This window comes from Hylobates moloch, unplaced genomic scaffold, assembly GCF_009828535.3.
Source record: "Hylobates moloch isolate HMO894 unplaced genomic scaffold, HMol_V3 SCAFFOLD_16, whole genome shotgun sequence".
Classification (NCBI taxonomy): domain Eukaryota; kingdom Metazoa; phylum Chordata; class Mammalia; order Primates; family Hylobatidae; genus Hylobates; species Hylobates moloch.
In genome coordinates this window covers 58,889,489-58,911,103 of record NW_026652291.1, presented here as the reverse complement: position 1 = coordinate 58,911,103, position 21,615 = coordinate 58,889,489, and the positions used below count along the sequence as shown (strand labels likewise).

The window sequence follows — 21,615 nt, the reverse complement described above, 5'->3', positions numbered from 1 at the left end:
TGAGTTCTCCAGTTGTGAAGTGGAGACGACAAGTTGATGGATTTGCTTGCCTTCTGCAAATTCAGTGAGTAGTGACCTATTGCATATTGCTGATCGTGAGTCCTGATGAATAAGGAAAATCATCTCCCCACTCCTGGGCTACTTGTACCAGAACAGATTATAACTTCCAGCACTGGTGTCATAATTGCAGTCCAGAGTCACAGCCTCCTTCTCATGCACCAATACTAATGGTTTAATTTGAGTTACTTCTCAGCAAAACCAGATTCTGAAGGAGAAAACAAAGAACCAAAAGGTTTAGGGATGAGTGATGTGGAACAAAGAAATTCTATTTTTACACCCTGTTACTTCTTCTGTCCCAAAGTTTCGATGAGACATTTCCCAGTCCTTAGGTCTTAGAGGAAGACCATTCCCACCAGTGGCATCCCTACCTAGCCACATTGAAGCTGTGACCACACTCAGGCAGCTGGAGAGCAACATGTTTGGTTCTTTCTCTAGATAGAATATATTTTGTTCTTCTTAAAATTCAGGGTTCTGCATTGTGAGGTGAGTCTGATGAAGTAAGAGAAGAATTACTGGACTATGTGCTGCTGCTGCTGCTGCTGCCCTGGAATAGGAAACAGAGGTTTTCCGGTGTAGCAAGCTAGGATGTGTTATCTAACACCTCTCTATGTACTGGCTAAGAACCTCACCCAATGCAAACTTCCTTTGGCACTTACCCACCCTGAATTTGATAATAAATAACTTAAATATGAAAATAAACATGGTCAGGTTGGAAGGGAAATTGATAATTGGACCAATTACTATGTTCAGTCATTGCATCTGTGATGGAACTGAGCAATGAGGTTGAGAGGTTGGCACTTATTTTAAAATACTACATGTAACAAATTATGAAGGCAACAGAAGATGTAATAATTATGTATCCTCACATCTGTGTATGTTGTTGTTTCTTCTAAGGTAGAAATTAATCACGTTATGCTAGGAAGGAAAAGCTGTTTGCACTAATCGCTGCAGATCATCGGACCTACCTGTTAATATAGCAATATTTCTCCTACTCCCAAAGTCTGTCCAGTTGCTTATCTTGGGAAAAAATGGCAGAAAAAAACTAATATCTCTTTCTCTTTTCTATGCAGAAAAAAACTAATGTCTTTTTTCTAAGAGTTTAGAATGAATCACTCAGACATTGGGTCCTATCTTAAATGTTTTCTTCTTTTTTCAAGTTAGTTTAGACAGCCTAGCTCTGTTTATATAGACCATATTAGACACCAGACTCTGATCATTAACTTATCAAACCTTTGAATTTGTGTATTTTTATTATGTCATCTGGAACCCCAAATGAGCCACAGCAAGCCACTACATTCTGTACATCCACTTCTGAAAGGTATGAATCCTAGGTGTCTCCATATGTCTCCCCAGGAAAAACTATTATAGGAAAATTGATTGTGATAAGCCTTTCCTTTGTGTGAACATTAGCAGTAAGGCCATGTCCTACAGATATTACTCAATTACATTAAAAACAACAAAGACCCATTGCCTATTATAGCCTATTTCTTAATATAATGATTATAACCTATCCTCCTTGTCTTAAAATGATTTCAGCTTTGTCTAAATTTGTTGAAGCATCTCCAGATCTTTCACTGAAATCACCATTAAATCTTATGATGCCACATACAGCACAAATGATCTACTCTGTAAAAACATCCATTTTTTTACCAGTTGGTGGACTAATATACAATATTATTAATTTCTCCTCATAGTGTTTAACTCCATTACACTTCACAGTCAATGAATCTTATGATTGTATTTCTGTCACTCAAGAATTGTCCATCCCAGAACAAATATTTTGGACAGTCTCACACCTAATTCTGAATTAATTTTGTTTTTAATGTCTTATCTTCAAAATTGAAAAGAAATAACACAAGGCTTATAATGCATTTACTGCTCCAGACTCCATTATAAAATCTAATTCCTTAGAAGAAGCAAAATAAATTAAAGTAACTGAATTTGTGGCTATCTCTTTGCTATGTCCAATTATGAAAAATATATACAGTGATGGCCTATATGAAGGGGTGGCCTGCCCCTCCACACCTGTGGGTGCTTCTCGTTAGGTGGGACGAAAGACTTGAGAAAAGGAATAAGACACAGAGACGAAGTGTAGAGAAAGAAAAGCGGGGCCCAGGGGACCGGTGCTGTGCTTACAGAGGACCTACACCGGCACCGGCCTCTGAGTTCCCTTAGTATTTATTGATAATTATCTTTACCATCAAAAAGATAAGGGAGTGTCTGGGCAATAGGCCTTGCAACATCAATAAGTTCAAAAGAAAATGCTGTGCCTTTGAGATGCATATGCGAACATCTCCCTAAACCTTCTGGCAGTATGGCTCCATCCATCGCCCAGGGACGGGCAGGAGATGAATGTTCTTCTTTTTTTCTAGATTTAAGAGAATGGTGATGACCTTTAACCAATAAGCAGCCTTTAGGCACTTGTTTAACAAAGCACATCTGCACCGCCCAAAGTCCTTTTAACCTTAAGTCACCACAGCACATGTCTCTTGCAAGGACAAGGTTGGGGGTAGGGTCACAGATTAACAGCATCTCAAATACAGAACTAAATGGAGTCTCTTATGTCTACTTCCTTCTATATAGACACAGTAACAGGCTGATCTCTCTTTTCCCCACACCTATATGTTTTAACATAGTTCGCAACTCTCAAATACTATGGAGATGATGAGATTTCTTAACCTTTTTAACGTTTTCATACATCTCATGTGTCGCTATAAAAATGGATACCAAATACAAAGATTATTTGATGTCTATCTGGAATCCTATATAGTTCATTCTTTCACAAACTTATCTAGATAAATAAACCCATTATACTCAGTCCTTATACCATCAGGTACAGTTTTCTTTCCTGGCCTTTCATTTAATCAGCTTTTACATGACCTAAGCCCGGATGAGTTGGTATTTAGAAAAAAAATCCAGAGAAAGACTGCCTTTCAACCTTGTGAAAATGACCTTATTAGGTACTGTTTATTACCAGTTCAACAGATAAAGTACGAGGAATTGATCTGTGGTTACTTTGTACCAATTAGTTTGACATTATCCATCCTTAAATGGCAAGAATCGAGAAGTTATTCATATTACAGATATTAAACTGAATTTCTTCAGAGACTCTTTAGGGGCTTTTCAGAAAATGAGTGCAGACTCGAGGTCCTTGAAACACATGTATAAGTGGATAAAGTAGACAGCTCCATCCAAGTATAATCGAACAGTGTTATCTAGATGACTGGAACCAGTGGTTGTTATACCATCTTTGCATTCTTTTGTTTTTCATCCTTTTGGTGGTATTTTTCAACTTAATGGTACAACGTTGCATATATTTGTAACTTTTTTTCTACTTTGTTCTTTTGTTAATAAAACAATTTGCTTAGGTACAGGCTTTACTTGAGGTAATAACCATCCTAACACTTTTCACCTCTACAAAGCCACAGCTAGTGCAAAACATTTAAATAATTGTGAGATATGTCATTCTATACCAACTCCTGGGAAAATTCAAGTATTAACCATACCCAATTAATATGACTAAAATAAATTTCGATCAATACACTTAGCCTTAAAATGTTAGAAAAATATCTATTGATGAAAATGTAGGGTAGTGTTGGTACAACTATACTTGATGTGTTTAACTCTGATTATAGGAGTTGGTTCAGTCCTCAACTGAACCTCTCTATTATCAATTGCCATACTGTTTCCTTAAACACTATACCTGCCACAGTGTTTCTTTAAACTGTAAATCAAACCTCCAAAGAAATTCAAACATTTGAAATGTTGAGTTATTCCTATAACATGACAAAAGTTTAAAACATTCAGGTATAGAAAAAACAGAGTGGTAGCAGAGATGATGATCATGTATGTGCCCAGTGGTGTGTGCTTTATCTAACCAAGATTCAGACTTTTCAAAAGATTATATATTGTGTAATTCCATCCATGTGACATCCAGAAAAAGATAAAAAATATAAAAGAACAGACCAAGGTTTGCAAGGAGTTTGAGATGGTGAAGGTGTGATTTCACACAGATAGCACAAGGGAGTTCTTGGGGTGAGCAATCTGTTTCGTATCATAATTATGTAATGGTTACATCAAACTATGCAATATATCAAAATTCAAATTTCACACATTGAATTGCATATCAAAATGTGTTCCTTTTTAAGTGGTAATTTTAAAACTGAGAAAATAAAATAAAGCAATTGATGTGGTTTCTATTTTTCTATCTGGAACTCTGATTTTCTTTCTCAACTTCTGAAAAAGACAGCAGCAGGCATGCCAACTGTGGTAGGCAAAATAAGGGCTCCAAAAAAGTTAGGCCCCAGTCCCTGGAATCCATGAAACTTATCTTATATAGCCAAGGGAAAAAAGACACTGCAGATATGATTTAGTTAAGGATCCTGGGATGAGTAGTTATCCTATGTTATATGGGCCTTAAATATAATCACGTGTGTACTTATAGTAGGGAGGCAGAGGGAGATGACAGAAGCAGTGCAACCATAGAGGCAGAGATCAGAGTGATGGAGCTACAAGCCAAGAAATGCAGGCAGCCCTCAGAGCCGGAAGAGATAAGGAACAGCTGACCTTTCTTGCCCAGCTGTTTTAACCCTAATTTAATCTAATTACTTTCCCTATAAGAACAAGCCATAACAGCCATAACTCAGCCAGGAGGAATTATTCTCCACATGCCAACTGCTGATTAGATACATCCTTAGGAAGAATACAAGAGATCTTGAAATTAGCCTACTCTTGACCACAGGTGGGAGAAATAGGGAATTAATTATTTATGCATCTTCTTTATTTCTGATTTATCTACAACACTAAAAGATATAACTCTTTTAAAAGAAATTGTGGTAGTAATGTTTAATTCAGTCAAAACATGAACATGAGGTAGGGAGATTTGTAGCAAGCTGTCTGTAAATTAACCATTGGTCCAAAGTCCTGTTGTAATCCACTAGTAAGAATGTGTAAGATAGGGCTGGTCACAGTGGCTCGCGCTGTAATCCCAGCACTTTGGGAGGCCGAGGCGGGCAGATCACTTGAGGTCAGGAGTTTGAGACCAGCCTGGCTAACATAGTGAAACCCCGTCTCTACTAAAAATACAAAAATTAGGTTGGGCGCAGTGGCTCAGGCCTGTAATCCCAGCACTTTAGGGGGCCAACGCGGGCGGATCACGAGGTCAGGAGATCAAGACCATCCTAGCCAACATGGTGAAACCCCATCTCTACTAAAAATACAAAAAATTAGCTGAGCATATGAAACCCAGTCTCTACTAAAAATACAAAAACATTGAACCTAACCTTTTTATTATATGCTTTGAATGTCAATATGTTAGTTTCAACTTGCAAACAAACAATATGACAAATGCTATAATTGATGGTCTATGACAAAGGAAAGGGGGTGCAGCTTCAGCTCCAGTCTCAGGTTTGTGTACGGGTAGCAGGTGCCTGGAAAACAATGTGTACTTGCTGCACAGAAGTAGACAGCTGAGTCTCCAGGTTGGATCTCTGTGATGTGCAGGAAGAAATGTTTGGCTGTCTTGTTCAATGTAACAGTAATTCTTTGGTCTTTCTTTTCTCCCACATTTGAACGAATGTCTATAATAAGCTTAGGTCCTTTTCCAAGTTCTTGCTTATACCAAGGGAAGTAGTTTGAGGCACTGTCTGAATAAGTACACTTGATAACAGAGCTCTCTCCCTCCTGGACACTCAGAGTTGAAGGATGCTGCTCCACATTCTCTCCATTCACCGCTATGCAGAAAGAAAAAATCAGAGAAAGAAGAGGGATTGTTAGGTCATTACTCTCTAGAATTATTTTTCATAGTAACGAGAGGAAACCTGAATAAAGCAAGTCTCCTCTTTGAACTTCTGAAGAATATTCACTAATATACTCTGTTACTCAAATACTCTCTACTCACAGTCCAGCTGCAGCCACAAGAATATAAATATAGCTCGAATGGATGTCATCATTGTTCTTCCCAATTAAGATCAGTCATTGACCTGCAACCTCCAGTTATAAGAGTTACTTCTATCATCAAGTTGTCTCTTCTCTCCTCTGACAGCCATAGGGGTTTCTCACACTGTGTACCCAACCAATAAGAAAAAGGCTCTGCTGCTACCATAAACCTATTCATTCAGGACACACTAAAATGAACCCTCTATTCTGCCTCAGCAGAGGAGCACTACCATCTTGTGGTCACATCCCTAACTACTGAACTTGCTGGTTGAATGTTTTTCTCTAACCTATGAGGCACCCAGGTGCACAAAAGCAGCAATGAGTCAAACAAACTGGGTGTTCAATCAGAGATTAAATGCACAGTAAGAGTGTAGAGATCTAAGTCTATAATTATGCACACTACTGAGTCATTATTCATAAATTATAAAGAAATAAATGCTGTTGATGTTTATCCAATGATGGGCTGAGTTTATATGTTTGAAATGAAGAAAATACCATAATTCACTCTCAAAAACAAAGAAAAAATAATGCCTTCCTTTTAGGTTAAGTCTACCATCATGACTTGTTTGTTATAGAGAAAAACTCTTCCTTTAAGCAATATGTAAGCCAAAGATCAGAGCAAGAGAGAGAGGACCACTCAATATTTCAAGTGTATATTATCTCAGGTTCTGCTTTTCCAAGCCTGGTCCATGACCTTGCTATTCCCAGAGAACTGACGGTACCAACAATCAAAATGTTGAATATTTCTTCAGTAAAGATGGCTTTAATAAAAAGTAAAAAATTAAAGTACAATGATAAAAGAGGAGGGGGACAAGTTCCATGAGTTATTAATACTCCAACAACAGGAATAGTTTGACCCATAGACTGGGCTTGTTTGCAAGGAGAAATCTGGCATGTTTTAAGAAGTCTTTTCCTATTGCTATGTGTCTTGCTTTCTGGAAAGTGTTGAAAAAAACAAGAAGAAATTCTCAGAAAACAGCAGGCTGCAGATTCAAAAAATGTAACCATATCTAACTTTATTATTGAGATAATTTTATTTTTTGATATCAAAGTGGATGATATCAAATATGATATGTCCTTAAATACAGTGACTGACTCATATCTTTAGTGGAATTTCCTCTAAAGTATGAGCCAACTCTTCTGTCATGAACTGCTGTTGTCTCAGCCATTGCTGGCACAGATTCCATATCTATCATTTTTCTCCCAAACTCCACCATAATGTTTTTCTCCAAGATATTGAGAAAGTCCTTCAGTCCTGTATGTTCCAGGTTTATCTGTTTTTTAAAAAAAAAAAAAAAAAAAAAAACCTTTTTAATCTACTTTAATTTTTGAAATTTTAAAATTACTTCTGTAAGAATAAATTAATGGAAGGCTAAATATTTCCTGTGTCCGTTAGCAGAATAGTACAAATAGAAAACTGACAGTAAAATACTGATAATGAGAAATGGTACCTGGGAAACCAAGACTGTCTCATTTCCAGGAAGAAAGCCCCTTTCCTGTGATTTGTACTCACTAGTGTCCTGGAGTTATAGAGACTAAATCTAATTATTTATTCACATCTCACACCTTTAAATATTTACTGACAGCTATGATTAAGAATCTCAACTCAATACATAAATATATGTATATGTATATAATGTGTGCTTTTACATGTATGAAATTTCTCCATTCTAAGGATCTTCAGTTATCTCACCCATTCCTCATACCATACAATTATCAAATCCTTCATTGAGCAAATTACTTTCTTCTTGGAGACAGATACATAGGTTAATATTTGTCCTTTTGAGTTATGGCATCCAGAACTGAATGAAATGGTCTGAATATGACCACTCGTATGGAGCACAGCGTTCCGTATATTAACTGTACCTTGAATATAACCGTGCCCTGGACAAAATTCCCAGCCTGGTGATTATTTCGTTTTTTGCCAGACTCATTATCAAAGTGTTGGCCAGGAAAAGCTTTTCTAGCGCTTTCATGAGCGGTCAGCTACATAAGGGCAATGTTCTCCTTAGCTTCCCAATTTCAGTGATCATTTTTAAACAATGTAGAGTGATGCTCCTTATGTTCACATCCTTCTTTCAAGGAATCTCCACCCACCATAAGGTACACACCTTGCTATTTTTAGGAAAATTCTCAGAAATACATCCAGGGGTTGAGGATGGCACCATCACTTTTGGCTCACTCCTACAGAAGCCAGTGAGTTATGGACTGATTTGCTGGTGGAATAACAGTGGCTCAGCCTGAGTATCTTTGTGGTCCAAAGTGGCAAATGTTTACTTACACAAGTTGGAACTCTCCATTCTCATGGTCAAACTGATTGGACCAAGTCTTTCCCAGACCCAAACCGCAGAGGTCAAAGTGGCTGGATTTTCATCAGTTTCTCTTTGCTCAGCAATGTGGTCCTGCAGGAACGAGGCAGAGGAAACAATACTAAGGATGAAGGGAGGAAATCCAGTTTCTTTCTACTCCCAGCTCATCTAATGGTTTCATACTGGCATCTTGGATATGGTTTCTCTCTTTCTAAAGTGAAATCAGACTAAAAGATTTCTAAGTGCTTTTCTAGCTGTAAAATTATTTTGTCCTATTTAACAGAGCAAATATTTATTAAGGACTAGCTGTGCACAGTGTAAAGTATGGGAATGCAAGGAGAAATTGTCTTGCATCATGGAACCCCAAAACCATTTTCACATCGATATGCAATCTAGTGGGTCTGAGGTTACCCTAACCAATCTTTGGGCCCCTTCAGAAGCAGACAAGGTCCTCCAGATGAGTTCCCATATGTGAGTTTTCATTCCTCCTACAACATTGGCGTTAGATGATAGATCAAGGGGAGCCTAAATCCATAGTAAAATGAAATAAAATGAGACTTTACTCGCTAAGTGTAAAGGCCATCACGGGCAGTGATATGAGGGTGGACACCATGGCTGGGCTATAGGGAGGCAGGATTCTCCCTTCTGGAGATCTATTTCTTATCTTTATAACGTATCATGTCTGTCTTAAAGGAAACACACACACACACACCTCAGCAACTTGGAGAACATAGAAGAAGTATAGGAGTTTACTAATACGTACAGAAAAAGGCACTTTCTCAAACATCTTGATTGCCTTCAGACTTCAAAATCCCTCCTTCAAAATTTAGCTTGGGGATTCAAGATTCCCAGCTGGGCTGGCTGTACAATTTGTGGGACTCAGTGCAAAATGAAAATTTAGGATTTCTTATTCAAAAGGAAGGAAAAATGACCATTAGGTAATAAAATGCAAAGGTTTTTTCTTAAAATATTTTATTATTTATAAAACATAATAGGGTTTATAATGATACATAAGGGAAAACATAAAATTGGTTTTAAAATTTGGTGTCATAAATTAATATAATAATACTTTAATATGATATCTTGATTAATAAAATTTTACAGATCACTTTTCTGCAAATTAATTTATGAGGTTAGCAAAATTCATGCCTGGAGCAACTTCATTTTCAAGCATATAAATGAAAGCAATGTCAAGTGCTCTTATTAAAGGCAAAATCTTAACTAGAATTTTTCATTTCTCTGTGAGAAGGATATTTCTGCTGATGCAACTGATACTGGAGCTCTTAAAAGTATTTTATACACTGTGACAACATTAGCATAATTATCTGATGATTAATTGAAATATAAATTTTAGTAACTCAATGGTTGATGGTCTCTGTGAAACGATTTTTCTAAAACAATTTATTTCTTACCACAAATCAGTTTTATGTACGTCTGAACTCAGTTTTCAATGTAAATTTATACAGTGCTGTTTTAATGTTTCCTCTGAAATTTTTGGTAACTTGTGGAAGCTGTATAAGAAACTAGAAATGGCTTAATGATATAGATATAATTCACAATCCTTGTTTATCCATTTTATCACTGTATCTTCAATTATTAAAAAATTAATTTCAGGCCAGGCATGGTGGGTCACGCCTGTAATCCCAGCACTTTGGGAGGCTGAGGCAGGTGGATCACAAGGTCAAGAGTTCGAGACCAGCCTGGCCAACTTGATGAAACCCCATCTCTACTAAAAATACAAAAATTAGCCGGGCATGGTGGCAGGGGCCTGTAATCCCAGCTACTCAGGAGGCTGAGGCAGGAGAATCACTTGAACCCAGGAGGCGGAGGTTGCAGTCAGCTGAGATCGCACCACTGCACTCCAGCCTGGGTGACAGAGTGAGACTCCATCTCAAAAAAAAACTAATTTCAATATTATCCTCTATGTTAAAACGTGGCTGTTCAAAACTTCACGTGAAAATAATGCTCTTCAGATACTTCTCAAAAAAAAATCATACAAACATGAAAAAAATGCTCATCACTAATCATCAGAGAAATGCAAACCAAAACCACAATGTTTGGCTTTTGTTAAAAAACCAAAAAAATAGCAGATGTTGATAAAGCTGTGGAGAAAAGGGAGCACTTATACACTGTTGGTGGGAATGTAAATCGGTTCAGCAACTGTAGAGAGCAGTTTGGAGATTTCTCAAAGAACTGAGAGTTCAACTACCATTCCACCCAGCAATCCCACTACTGGCTACATACCCAAAGGAAAATAAACCATCCTACCAAAAGACATGTGTACCCATATGTTCATCACAGCACTATTCACAATAGCAAAGACATGGAATCAACCCAGGTGCCCATCAGCAGTGGATTTGATAAGGAAAACACGGTACATATACAACATGGACTACTATGTAGCCATGGATGCAGCTAGAAACCATTAGCCTAAGTGAACTAGCACTGAAATATAAAGCCAAATATGACATGTCCTCACTTATAAGTAGGGGCTAAACATTAGGTACACAAGGTCATAGAAATGAGAACAGTAGACCCTGGAGAATACCAGAGAGGGGACAAAGGGAGGGGGTTAAGGATTGAAAAAAATCACCTTTTCGGTATTATGCTCACTACCTGGGTAATGGATTCATTATAACTCCAAACTCTAGCATCACATAATATACTATTGTAACAAAACTGCAAATGAACCCCCAATTCTAAAATAAAAGTTGAAAAACAAAGATGTTAAGGAAAAAAACAAAAGAAGAAATCATTAAAAAGTGAGAAAATGATGCTCTTTTCCATTAAGCTGCTATCCTTCCATCTAATTTCTATTTCTAAACCTGCAGATATCCAAATTGTAATATCAACTTTCAAAACCAGTCTCTAAATTTTTTGAAGGATTCTAATAACTCTCCAATATACCTTATCGCCTTGTCCATGTATATGCTTTTATTGTGTAATAATTTACTGAGAAGTTTACTGCCACTCACTTTGGATAGCCGCAAAACACCAGAGAACCCTGTGTGCTCATGCACTCAAAGTAGCCCATCCAACTGCTCAGCTCACACGCTGCCCACTGTGCCCATGAACCTGAGCCTGCATGTGATTCTGTCCTGTGTCCTGCTGTCCTGTGTATCTCCTCTGCTCACCTACATGCTCTGTCCTCTCATTGAACTTCACTTACTCACACAAGTTTAAAAACAAAACTATTAAAAATGTCAAGGCAGTGATAGCAGAGCATTAACCAGGGTGCTGTGGGCTGCAACAGGTCACATACCCAGGAAGCTGGTCCTGCTCCCAGCTTCACTGGAGACTGCCAGCTTATCTTCATCTTGGTTCCCAGGGCCCCAGTCCTTCCTAGTGCATTCTCTTACATTCACATAACAGACCTTGTAAGGTTGAAATTCTACATGTGTTGTAACTGATTGACATTTAGGTTTAAACTTTAGGTTTGCTTCTCAGAAGTCTTGGACTGTGGCTACAGCAGGTAAGTTTTTGGGGGGCAACCCTAGAAGTTTCTACTCTCTTTTCCAGACCTTGAATGATGTTACAAAATCATGAGTAATGCAAGGAAGACAAATGGATTTTAATGTAACAAAACGAAAAGTTTAATGAACTCTTTCTTACTAGATGCAATTTAGAAATTATCCAGATGGATATGTTTGCCAGTGATGTATGTGAGCACATTGCACAAATTTATCAATGGAAATAATTGGTATTTTGTGATTCTAAAGAGTCTTCTATAATCTATTCTATCACTTTTGGACATTTGGGTTGGTTCCAAGTCTTTGCTATTGTGAATAGTGCCGCAATAAACATACGTGTGCATGTGTCTTTATAGCAGCATGATTTATAATCCTCTGGGTATATATCCAGTAATGGAATTGCTGGGTCAAATAGTATTTCTAGTTCAAGATCCCTAAGGAATCACCACACTGACTTCCACAATGGTTGAACTAGTTTACAGTTCCACCAACAGTGTAAAAGTGTCCCTATTTCTCCACAGCCTCTCCAGCACCTGTTGTTTCCTGACTTTTTAATGATCACCATTCTAACTGGTGTGAGATGGTATCTCATTGTGGTTTTGATTTGCATTTCTCTGATGGCCAGTGATGATGAGCATTTTTTCGTGTGTCTTTTGACTGTGTAAATGTCTTCTTTTGAGAAGTGTCTGTTCATATCCTTCACCCACTTTTTGATGGGGCTGTTTGTTCTTTTCTTGTAGATTTGTTTGAGTTCATTGTAGATCCTGGATATTAGCCCTTTGTCAGATAAGCAGATTGCAAAAATTTTCTCCCATTCTGTAAGTTGCCTGTTCACATATACACCATGGAATACTATGCAGCCATAAAAAATGATGAGTTCATGTCCTTTGTAGGGACATGGATGAAGCTGGAAACCACCATTCTCAGCAAACTATCACAAGGACAAAAAACCAAACACCGCATGTTCTCACTCATAGGTGGGAATTGAACAATGAGAACACATGGACACAGGAAGGGGAACATCACACACTGGGGCCTGTTGTGGGGTGGGGGGAGAGGGGAGGGATAGCATTAGGAGATATACCTAATGTTAAATGACGAGTTAATGGGTGCAGCACACCAACATGGCACATGTATACATATGTAACTAACCTGCACGTTGTGCACATGTACCCTAAAACCTAAAGTATAATAAAAGAAAGAGTCTTCTATAGTGTGTAGCTTAGAGTACACACTCTGCTTTCATACATCTAGAAGGAGAATCCCAGCCCCGCTTCATTGCTAGTTTCATAACCATCTGAGTTCAGGCAAGACATGTGTGCCCTATAATCCTCAGTTTATTCATGTGTAGAGTAAAGAGGTATTGTCAGCACCTAGATAAGATATATAAATTTAGAGAATGTCTGACACGTTACGTGCTTTAAAATTTTATCTTTTATGGGTTCCAGGAGTAAAATATATATATATAATATGCATCACACATGCTCTCTTCCCTTTTACTAGAAAAGTGAACAACCTGCATTTAGATGAAGCACTGAGTCATCTCTTTACTATTTGTTGACCAGCATATATTTTTTCAAACCTTTTTTATCACAGTAATTTATATATAATTTATATGCTCTCTGCTAGAGGATCTGTTTTAACAGTCCATTGGGTCCTGATATCTTTATAAGTTGCTCCAGTGGTTCCATATCAAAGCTTTTTCCTGCAAAGAGATTTCTGAGAGTAAAAGGTTAGAACAAAAAAGTTAAATGGCAATCCTGAAATGTCTAATTTTAGCAGAGATAAAAGTGCAACATCAGTCAGAAAACCCAAAGCTGTGCAAGTGATACTGTGGGGGCAACATGCCTCTCTCATGGAAGGGGTTGGGGCTGCAGGCCCAGCTGCAGTTCGGATCCAGGCTGCAGATTTCCTGGGAGAACTGTGCCTCCACTGCACAGAAGTACGTGCCTGAGTCTTTCAGTTGGGCGGCTGTGATGTGTAGGGTACCACAGAGCTGCTCAGAGTTTCTTTTTGACCATAACTTTCCATTGTGCTTCATCCATGAAGCCATGAAAAATAGATTGATGAGGCCAACCCAAGATTCTGTAGGAACCACTGCACGTTGTTCACAGAGGTAGAAAAACTGCACCTCAGAGTGGAGCTGGTTGTCTCCTGGAGACTCGGAACCCAAGGACTCTGCTCCACCTTCACTCGTCTTACCCCTGCTTGGAAAGAGAAAAGCAAATCTGTATTATGTCACTAAGGAATCACTGATGCAGTTTCCAAACCTGTAAAATATCCATAGAAACACTCATGAGGCTGTAGGACAGTCCAGGAGATTTGTCTCAGCTTTCCCTTCCCTCCCTTCCCTTGTCAGCCCCCATCTAGGATGGCCCAACTCACAGCAAACCTGGACCCACAAAAGCCCCAAGAGAGCTCCCAGTCTCCTCTCCATGGCTCCTTGCCTGGTTGCTGGGGTGCCTTTGCCCCTGCTCTGGAAGGGGTCAAGTCTTGGGTCCAGACAAACTTATTCTTACAGTCAATAGTTTGCACCAGACTCCCTGAGTACCAATCACACCTGAGCTGTGTCATTCATCTGAATAGGAAACTCCACCAGCAGTGGCCTTTGAGACTGCACAGTAATCTCTCCAAAACTCTGGGTGTGAATAGGGCAAGGGGGGAAGAGCCAATATTTCCAGCGTATGAAGTTACAGGGTTTTTTTTCCTTAAAGGACTTTATATAAGAGAAATTGTAGAATAGTATGTGAAGAAAGACGGTGATACATCTGAGAAGAATCCGTGTCTCAGCTGGGGAAAGTAGAGCCTTAAAGAATCATGGGAAGCCCAAATTACATAGTTTGACAGAAAATTGCAGAATTCAATTATATGAAAATTTTAATAAGGAAAATTTTCTGATAGCATGTATAGTGGATTTAGAAATAAATACAATTTCTTGAAATCAGGAGATTGTCTGCATAGAAAATGTTTCCAACTAGAGTTTGTTTGGTTAAAAGAAAAATAGGATGTGTGTATGATATCCACCCTGATTTAATTTCTACCTCTCCCACTCTGTCCAAACCTTTCCCTACACACCCTGCAGGCCCACACAGCTGTTATGATCAGGCCACATATTGCTGGTCAAATTAAATATTCTCCTCTCTATTCTCTTTCTGGTTTTGGTCCTTATTTCCTTCCTGTTTTCTTCTTTTCTGCTTATTCTTGTTCCTTTTAGTCTCAGAGAAGATATATGAAGAAATCAGATATCAGGGGTATTTTGGAATAATTTCCATGCCAGTGAATTTCAGGAATTTTAGTCATAACAATTTAAAAACTGAAAATATGTAATAGAGATGTTTTCTATTGAGTGTCCGTCCTCCCAATTCCCAGTAAAACTCCAATTCCCTTACCTCTGCTTACAGAATCATCTCTCACAATGGATTCGTAGACCTATGAACTCCAGCTTTCTGAGGTTCTATATAGAATGTCAGAGCTGAAAACCCAGGATGAACTTTACACCCACACTGCCTCGCATTCCACTGCAATTCCTTGTTATCTGTGATTTGACTGACTCACACGCCCCCTTGTCTCCTCTTTTAATTGTTCCACCCTTTGGGACCATCAGAAAAAGTCTTCATTTCTGGAAATCCTAGAGTGCCCCCTAGTGGACTGAAACCATCAACAAAAACCACTACGGACCAACTAATGACTCAGTAGTCACACAACCCAGCCCCATTCACTTCATGTTTCCTATGAAGGAAATGGAGGTGGTCAGAAAACAATACAACTGCCTAGATTGAATGGGGATTAAGAATGAATCAATTACCACTTTAAAATGTCATTTCGTGGAAATTAATATCTTAATTTGGCAATTCTCATTTTGTACTCTTCACTTAATTCCTTTAATTTAGTTCAAAATAAGTCCAAAAACATGTATTGAAGTATTACTATAAGTGAATAATTTATTAGGTTTTAAGAATACTTAAAAGCGGACAAAACACTAATTTTATAGTCTACTGGAGTGGACAAAAATACATATCTATAATATAAATCATATAGTAGGACCCTAAGATGAGTGTAAACTAGAAGCTGTATGATCCCAGAGGCAGAAAAAACACTTACACTTAGGAAGGCTGAACAAAGCCTAATGAAGAAGATGATCATTTTCTCCTCTCTCCCTTTTTCTATGAGTATAATAGAAAAGAATGTGGATAAACCTTTGTGATGGCTTTTATGACTTTTTTGGTTTAATACTAGGAAGAATTCACAAATATATGAAATTATTTAAAGTAATACAGCATTCCAGAGAGAATAAAATCCCTTTGACCACTACTCCCAGTTCTAGTCCTTTCATCCCTTATTACCCTTATTGTTTCATCTAATCAATTTGGAGTTGATGCTATTTACATGCATATACAAAATATATGAAACAGCTGAAATATATGGTATTTCATTTATAGGTTTAAAATGTAATAAAAATGATACATCTTGTGAATACCTTTTTGTAACTCACTTGATAAACTCAATAATAAATCTTTAGGTCTTATTGTATTAACTCATATGGGGCCTTCTGCTATACTGCATCATATTAGGGATAAACTTCAGTTTATACAGCCTTTCTCCTATTGATCAACACTTAAAATGTTGTTTTTTAACCATAAAATATAAAATGGCAATAAAGCTTTTAAATAATTCCCCTTTTTATTCACATGTGCTCATGTTTCTTCAGGAGCAGAGACGAGGAGCTAGTGAAAGAACCATCAATGTGGCTAGTAGTGAAAAGCACTCTGGGCAGAGGGAAGATCAGGCAAAGGCTCTGAGGAAGAAGGGAATGAATTCATGTTCCAATTATTGTGTTGAATGGTTTTCTTTTTTATTACTTTTGTTAGTGTGCATTGGAGCTCTAGTTTATCGGCTAATTTGATAAACTAAAATTACTGTCTTCATATATATAGTATGTGTATAGTTTCTTCCAATTAGCTACAGAAGTAATTCTAAAGAGAGTAAGTCAAAAGGAGAAAAATATATACCCAAGGAGAAGGAGGGGGACATACAAGGAAAAAATGTTATAGAATAACTTCAGGAAAAAATATTAATAACTTTAGGCATTTAAAAATTATATATATGTATACATATATAATTTAAGGATACTTTTAGGAACAAAAAATACAATTTACACTTTCTAAAACAATAGAAAGAAAAAAGAAAACTATCAATGCAACAGAAGGCAGACTAAAACAGGAAAGAACAAATCAAGAGCATGCTGAGCAAAGCCAAAACGTTAAAAATGAATCCAAACATATCAGTAATCAAAACATATTTTTTAAAGACTATGATTCAATCAAAATTAAAAATCTTGTTACATACTGCTTGAAAAAACAGACAACCCCCAAGAAAGCTGAACATATAGGATGGGATTCTTCCTGCTGCCCCTGTGTTCAAGGACTAAGCACCCCTCCCTCATCTACTTGACCCACTGCACCTGCCATAAACAACTTCCAAAAGAATTTCAATTCTTTTTGCTTTTTTTTAAATGTCAGTTCTGCTGATTAGGTAGTAAAAGAGTAGTGCAAGATAGGAATAGCAAGTTAGTCAGCTAAAATAGCTCTGGCAAAGTTGAGATCAGAGACAAGAGAGAGGAAAAAAAAGACAAGTTAGAAAATTCAACATTCATACAGAAAAGAGTAGAGAAAAAAAGGAAAACTACCTGAGGTGAAAAACCAAAAAGAAATTAAGATTTAGCTGCAGAAAAGGACAAAACTAACCTGAGAAAATTCCATATCCTAATGTAGCAGAGAGAAAGAAGGCAAGTCTAACTAATAGCTTTTACGTTTATACCATTGTACTCTCTACTTCCTTTACAATTTGAAATATTTAGGAAGTATCTGCATCTGTTGTTGCACATTTCTAATTGCTCTAGAATCACAAAAGAAAGCAGAGAAAATTCATCATCAAAATTATATATGATCATTGTGTGCACCAGCAATTAGCAAGGTGTTGTGTCAAGAGAGGCCTTAATTGTCTTCTTTATGAATTTAATATTTATTTCCCTGGAGGGTTGCCACAGAATAAACCGAGTGTCATCCAAAATGTACATGTTGAAGCCCTTACCCCCAGTACATCAGAATGAAACTGTATTTGAAAACAGGATCTTTAAAGAGGTCATTAAGGTAAAATGAGGTTATATAGCTGGGCTCTAATTCAACATAATTGGCGTTCTTGTAAGAAAGGAAATCCGGACACAGACATGTGCACCATGAGAGGAGAGACCACCTGAAGGCACGGGGAGAAGGCAACCATCTGCAAGCCTCAAAAACAACCTGCCCTGCCAACACCTTCATCTTGGATTTCTATCTCCAGAATTGAGAGAAAAACAGATTCTGTTGTTTATGCAACCCCGTCTGTGGTATTTGTCATGGCAGCTCTAGAAAATTAATATGAAGGTAAATTTTTAATATCCAGTTATATGAAATATATCACACACAGCAACTTGAAGTCATAAATATACGTATAAAGTATCTTCAGCATCTAACATTCTACCTTTTATACTCATGTTTTGGTGCACTTGTTTCCTGAATAAAAGTGCTCCCTTGTATTAGATATCCCCATAAGAATTCTGTACAGAGGTCTAATTATCTTGATAACTTTATTACTGTGCTTAAACGATTGGAAATTTGTATCGGATGTGCTGCATATTTGATATTAAATAACAGTGAAATTTTCTTTATAAGTTACCTGACAAGCTTTAAAATATTTTCATATGTACTGTATATAGCAAAATGCCTCTACATATTAAATGAGTTCTCTGGAATGACTGTTGAGCAAGGATTATAATTACATGACTGATAGATCCTCAGGATTTGCAGGGACACTTATCAAAATGTTGTTCATAATATTTATATACATGTTACCAAGTAAGAATAAATATACTAAAGTGCTAGGACATATAATTTACATTAAATCTTTTCAACAGAAACCACAGAATATCAAGCATGAGCTAGTTAACTTAAGTCTCAACTCTAAGGAGAGTCAATTGACTTAGTCAAGAAAGCAAACTCCAAGGCGGTCAGCTACTGTTGTTATTAACAAGTAAGGCCACAACAGAGGAAACTACAGTTCAGCTACCCATAGCTTGAATGATACCTGAAGCTTTTATAAGTAGCACAGGAAATATCAGATATTGGGTTTTTATTAGAAAAATTAGTGGCATGTTAAATAGCACAATGAATTTTAGAAATTGGTTTTTAAATAAAAGTATTTAAGATATGGATTTCAAGTATAGAACTTTAGAGACACACCCTACCATTGCCTGAACAGCATATAAAAATCTAGGACAGCCTATACCTTGTACCCTTAAGAATGCTACCAAATTCCAACCAGTGGTGGACTGGATGAAGAAAATGTGGTATATGTACACCACGAAATACTACGCAGCCATAAAAAGAATGAGATCATGTCCTTTGCAGCAGCAACATGGATGAAGCTGGAGGCCATTATCCTAAGGGAATTAACATAGAAACAGAAAACCAAATACAGAATGTTCTCACTTGTAAGTGGAAGTTAAACATTGAGTACACAAGGACACAAAGATGAGAACAATAAGCACTGGGGATTCCAAAAGGGAGGAGAGAGGGGAAGGGAGAAGTGTTGCAAAACTATCTATAGGGTACTATGTTCACTACAAGATCATTAGAAGCCCAAACCTCAACATCACGCAATGAACCCATGTAACAAACTTGCTCATGTAACCCCTGAATCTAATTAAAAAAAAAAAAGAATGCTACCAAAGATTTAATCCCTAAAAGATTCTGTAATCAGCCAATGGTGTGCACAGCCAAATGAATAAATAAATTGTGCTTTATTCATATAATAGGAAACTTCTCAACAATTACAGTAATGAACACGGATTAACCTCCAGAACATGAAGAGTGAAAGAAACCAGGCAGAAGAGAGTACCTACTGAATAATCCCATTGATTCGAAGTTCTAAAATGGTTAAAGTATCTATAATACTAGACATACGAACATCTGTTGCTCCAGAAGGTGAGTTGATTGGAAAGGCACACACAAAAACTTTCTGGGTGTTAGAAATATTCTGTCTTCAGATTGTTTTAAAATTATCATGGTCTTTTCCCTCCATTTTAAAGAAATCAAAAATAAGGATAATTAAGAGAGTTAGATGAATGAAAAATGACTTGGAATTTAAAATCTTCAGACACAGTCTAATTAGTGAATGAAAGACAATTTGTGTTGCAAGCTAAAATACATTTAAAAGGGATTATAATTTGCCTCAATGGTATAATACAATTTTGCATCAAATATGCACAAAATGTGAAAAATCAAAATTAATTTCATTAATATAAAACATAATATTTCCAAATTCTTCTTAGTGTTATTCTTTATTGCATAAAGTTTCTTGTAATCATATAAGTGAAACAATAAATAAGTAAAATAATAAACCATAAATAAATAAAACAAATGAGCAATAAATAAAACAAGCAAGCAACTAGATTTGTTAGGTGACGGTGGGTGGGGAGATGGTCTTCAGTGGCTTGAGATCCTTGGTGCATGTATAAGTCTGGTCCAATCAGGAAAGATAGACCATATAATAATTTGAACAGAAAATGCTTTTTATAATTATAGGAAAATTTAATATTAATATAAAAAATTATTAATTATAACAGGATTTAGAGTAACAAGGAAATAGGTAATACAAAGAAAAGAAAACTCTGCTATTCCTATTCCTGTAGGAATAGCAGATATAAGGTGCAGTCCCTACTCCTAGGGCAGGGTACGACACCCCAAGAAGGGACCCCTAGCCCCACTCCCCAGGGGTGAGACACAGATCTTATTGGGAAAGGCACAACTGTGTCTCGCTAGATGACACAGAAGTCACTGTCGTGCTGTGAATTTTCTACAGAGAAATTCACCCTCTCATACTTACCAGAAAACCATAATCCAGGGTGCCGATTCATGAATCCAGGGATGAATATGGGGAAAGCTGGATACAGGAAGGTGTCTCACTGCAGGCTCTGTTCTACGGTACCACCCAAAAATGGAAGTGCTGGAGGACACTGCTGGCCACTGTACAGTGCAGGAACCTGGTGTGGGTGCACTGCATGAACTGGACCCTGGAGAAGCCTCTCATGCTGCAGGAACCTGTGGCGTGTGCACACAGAAAGCAAAAATCAAAATCTTTTCTCCCTGATCCTCTACTGACAGAGCATAACATTATGCCAATTGGCAAGGAACATAACTGAAGGGTACAGATCCACATTCACAGAAGAAGCAAGGAGCTGAGAGTCAATAAATCAATCCACCCCTTGGACTATTCAACTTCTATATGCAACTTTCTACACACATTTGAAACACATACAACAACAAAACAATTCTATATTCCTACCTCCTTTAAGATTCCGCATAAAGTGTCCGTCACAGTCCCTTTGGGCAATGTGGCTGAGCTGATAACAGTGAGTTGCCTGAAGTTAGCCGTCTTACCAAAGGTAGAAGACAATGTGCTTTAAAAATAGAAAAGAATGGAGGGACTGAAGCAGGGGACATTACACGAGTACATATCTTATTCATAATTTTACATCTCTGATGTTCCATTTACCTTCCTTATACCCATCCAGCAATCATTGAAATACATCTATCACATATAATCATCTCACTAGGTCCTAAAAACTACTGCTGATCTGCTGGTTCGCCATGTGGCTAAGATGTACCATTGGCCACAATTTACTTCTTCTTTCTGTATTTGAGGGTTCCTACATACCTACCCTCTAATACATTATAGTGTGAGCCAAGTAGCAGCTGGAAAGATTCATCCTCCTTCTCCTTTTTCTCCAGACTACTTGCTAT

The 21,615-nt window shown here is 37.4% G+C and overlaps 1 gene segment (V, D, J or C); it reads right to left on the bottom strand.

Moving 5' to 3' along the window:
• Nucleotides 1-294: 294 nt before the first annotated feature.
• Nucleotides 295-6,017, bottom strand: LOC116484553 (T cell receptor alpha variable 13-1-like). The segment is given in 3 exon segments: nt 295-367; nt 5,510-5,792; nt 5,960-6,017. Coding segments are annotated over 3 exon segments (408 nt in total).
• Between the last annotated feature and the right edge of the window lie 15,598 nt (nt 6,018-21,615).